Genomic DNA, 3,782 nt, shown 5'->3' with positions numbered 1-3,782 from the left:
TCTTTCTCCAAATGTAGTAAATAGTTGTTTGGTATACTCTATTTGTTTCTAAAAGATAGAACACATACTTATATTTATATGTTTCTATACATATTAAAAATCTATCAAATTTTTTATTATAAATAAATTATTTTCTGTGTTTATCAGTTTTCAGAAATTTTATACCAAAGTATTTCAATAAGTATATTAATTTTAAAATTTTTTAATTTGACTAATAAAAATATCTAGACAACATAAAACATATAACTTTTTAAAAAAATTAAAAGCATTAATCTTTTAAAAATAGAGGAGTATGAGTAAACAATTTATACCATGTAGCTTTATGGGAACTAGTACATGTAGTATCCCCTATATATTATTTGAGAAACATTTGAAAAGATGTAACCTTAAGTTTGTAATAATTAAAAAATGATTTTGCTGAGTTGTCACGTAATTGAAATGTTAATTTTGATTACGTGGTAGCTTGAGAATCAATTGAGAATTTTTTAGTCCAAAATTAAATTGCTAGAGAATGTTATATTATATAGTATGTCCATTATAGATCATTCATTTATCAAATTAAAATTGAAATATTATATATCATATACGATAGATAAGATTGATTGTTTTGATTTATTTACCCTAAAATAATTGTGAATAAACAAGAGCGGTCGTTTAATTTATATGCACACACTAGGATTGACACATGAGCGTAAACTTCTCATAATCATTATTAACTTTTAAATTGCTAAATCATGATATAAAACTGAGCTGTCATAGTTTCATTGTAATCAAATAGCAGGCCTAAGATTCTTGGCCAAAACGTTAGGTTCTTATGCGATAAGTGATTTTTTGACCTAAAATATTTTTTTTAAATGGGATCAGCTTATTAATAAACAAATTACGTAATTAACAAAAAAAGTTTAAAAAAAATTATTTAGTGGCCAAAAAATTTATTCAACAAAAATATAAATTTTATTTTTTCATACGATATTTTTTAAATAATTTTCCTATAAATTTACTATGCGTAAGGCTCAGGTCTTATCCTAGTTTATTTTTAAATGAGAAGTTAACAACATTGTAGAATGGTTTTAATATGGCGGATTTAGCTACTCTTTTTAGATTGAACCAAAGGTACCATTTCTATCCAAATATATATATATGTGACTTTTTTGGTGCTTCATAGTTCCACAATTTCGTCGCTTCAAAATTGATGAAATTGTAGCGACAAACCCTAACTCACATCCTCACACATGCAAAGCCATATCTACTTAAAAGAAGATCAATGATTTAATTCATTATTTATTTTGAACTTTTAACGTAAAAATTACATGCAATTTCTGACAAGTGACAAATAAGTCTACGAAGCATCTTCTTTTCTTTCTAGAAACCCTAAAGAAAACTAAACGCTTTCTCTCTTTAGAAAAACCTGTCTATGTTATGAAAACAGTTACAATATTTTCCACCATAAATAAACTCTCATCTCCACTTAATTTTACCACTCCAATTGGGAAAATAACCACTCCAAATTTCACCACCGTAGGACACAAACAACCCTAACCAATCATAGCTTCTACCACCAACTCAAGGTTTTCATTTTGCAAAAGAAGAATGATCAGAAGCAAATCCATAGTCATCAATTCCAATACCACAAACAACTCTGCTGTTGCCGCCGCAGCCGTAGCTATCAGACGTTCTGCCTCAAACGCTACCGCCGCAACAGCCGTGGTACATACTAATGATCTTAACAGAAAACCGCCACGATCACGGTTCGTAGAGTTTCCGGTATCTCCTCAACTGATGAGAGGGGAAGAGATCGTCCACTTTGGACATCCGCGACACGTGCTGGTCAAAGTTGATTTGCCGGATATCTACACGTGTGCAGGGTGTAAAGAAGAAGGAGCTGGGGTTAGGTATGTGTGCCAAGAGTGCGATTATCAGCTCCATGAATTTTGCGCTTCGGCTCCTCCTGTACTCAAGTCACACCCTCTGCATTACCAGCATCAGCTTCTCTTCTTTGCCAAGCCCGGTACCTATCTCCTCTCTTAATTTTTGTCGGAACATTTTTGAATAAAATTAATTTAATGGTATTTTTTGTATGATACATTTTGTAGGTTATACCTTTCAGACATTTTTCCTTTTCGTGCGAATGCTAACTAACGTTATATCCGTTCCGTTGTTTTTTTTTCGGACCAAGTACTAGTCACAACACTATAACGAAACCCTGATTATTGTCGACTATATATTGATTGCTTTACATAGAATAATCAAAATAATTATTTGGTTTAGTGGGTATCAAAATTAAGAATTGAATACTGGCGACGTCGAGCAACAGAGAGAATAATTTGCTTTCTAAAATATTGTAAGCTTCAAAGTTGAAGTTAAAACAATAGTTGCTGAATTAGAATGGAGTCACTGAAGAAAAAGTATAAAAAGAAGTAGAACATATGTATTTTTGTTTTGCTCGTTAGAATATACCTGAACAACATAAATAACCAAACTTCGGTAAATTTGTTTTCTCGACAACTTGCGGTTGCGGATATAACATTATAATGCCATTAAACGTTTACTAATTAATAAAGATAATTATTAGCAGTCAAGTTAGTAGGTTATACTTTCGAGTGATGAAATATTCTTGATTATCTTTCTTTTATGTTTTTTCTTTTTTTGCTAATAGTTTTCTTTTTTTTTTTTTTTTTTTTTTTTTTTTTTTTTTTTTATGTTGATGAGGAATAACAGCAAAAGGAGGAATAAAGAAATCGAAATGCGACGTGTGTGGAAGATCACCAAAAGGTTACACCTTCAGATGCAAAGCCTGCAGTTTCCAGATGCATCCTGGCTGCGCCATGTTATCTCCTTCCCTCTCCTCCTCCTCTCTCCACCACCACCCTCTCCAACTCCTCTCCTCCGCCACCAACAACGCCGGCGGAGACCACTCCGGGGGATTCCTCTGCGGAGAGTGCAAGAGAGGTAAGCGAGTCGGAAGGGTTTACCGTTGCACCGTTTGCGATTACCACTTGCATGCGGTCTGCGCCAAGGACGCCGCCGTGAACGGCCTCAGAGCAAACGGACACAAAGGAAGGGATAGGTCTCCGGCGGTTTTGGGAACGGCGGCAAGGGTGGCGTCGCAGGTTGTGATTGATTTTTTCGGTGGTATAATGGAAGGTCTCGGTGAAGGTGTTGGTGAAGCTATTTTGGACGGTGTGACTAGAGGCGGCGGTGGTGGCGGCCGCGGAGGAGGAAATGGAGGTGTTACTAGGGTAATTCCACGTGTCAGAGGAGGATAACTATGGACTTTTGGGGATAACTAATTATGAGTGTTTATACGTATAAGGAAATGATTGTATTGCTGTTTGGCTGATTGAAAGTACATATAGATTGGAGTGGTGATGTTTATTAGGTTGGGTGGGAGGATATATTATTTTAATTAAATTTGGGTATACAAGAATAACCATAAGAATGATGTGTATTGTTAAAGTTTGGAAATATAAGTATTGTTAATGTATAATGTTTTCTGTACTTTGGTCACTAATGTAGTTGGGATTTAAGTAGAGTGTCATATGTTTAACATTGCAACTTTGTTTTGAACATCACATTGTAGTAGCAAAGGTTATTATTAACTTACCGCATATAACATTTTCGGTGTGTTTGGAAATATGTACATAATGTTTATAATTTATTTGGCATTCAATATATTCTATTTGTAATTATTTGGCTTATAAAGTTACATAAGGAGAAATAGAAAGAAGGCGAAAAGGCTAATTACCTAATATTAGTAGCATCTTTGAAAAGAGTGGCACCTC

General features: G+C 33.8%; 1 protein-coding gene across 2 annotated transcripts; it reads left to right on the top strand.

Annotated features, from left to right (window-relative positions):
- Nucleotides 1–1,454: 1,454 nt before the first annotated feature.
- BNAC05G16280D lies at nt 1,455–3,526 on the top strand. Of its 2 annotated transcripts, none has more exons than XM_013890902.3 (2): nt 1,455–2,008; nt 2,710–3,526. In XM_013890902.3, exons 1-2 carry the CDS (start codon nt 1,591–1,593, stop codon nt 3,264–3,266), a joined length of 975 nt encoding a protein of 324 aa, XP_013746356.1. In that variant the 5' UTR covers nt 1,455–1,590; the 3' UTR covers nt 3,267–3,526. The 2 variants fall into 2 exon arrangements, with proteins under 2 accessions (XP_013746356.1, XP_013746357.1); XM_013890903.3 differs by having other exon boundaries at nt 1,459–2,008; nt 2,719–3,526.
- The last annotated feature ends 256 nt before the right edge of the window (nt 3,527–3,782 follow it).

Source organism: Brassica napus, chromosome C5, assembly GCF_020379485.1.
Source record: "Brassica napus cultivar Da-Ae chromosome C5, Da-Ae, whole genome shotgun sequence".
In the NCBI taxonomy this organism is placed as follows: domain Eukaryota; kingdom Viridiplantae; phylum Streptophyta; class Magnoliopsida; order Brassicales; family Brassicaceae; genus Brassica; species Brassica napus.
Note: the sequence above shows the minus strand (reverse complement) of the source record. Positions and strands in the feature narration are given on the sequence as shown.

Coding starts and splice junctions, on each gene's coding strand:
- BNAC05G16280D (XM_013890902.3), top strand. CDS start 1,591: ATGATCAGAAGCAAATCCATAGTCATCAATTCCAATACCACAAACAAC. Junction 2,009..2,709: donor TCTCTTCTTTGCCAAGCCCG/GTACCTATCTCC, acceptor TATGTTGATGAG/GAATAACAGCAAAAGGAGGA.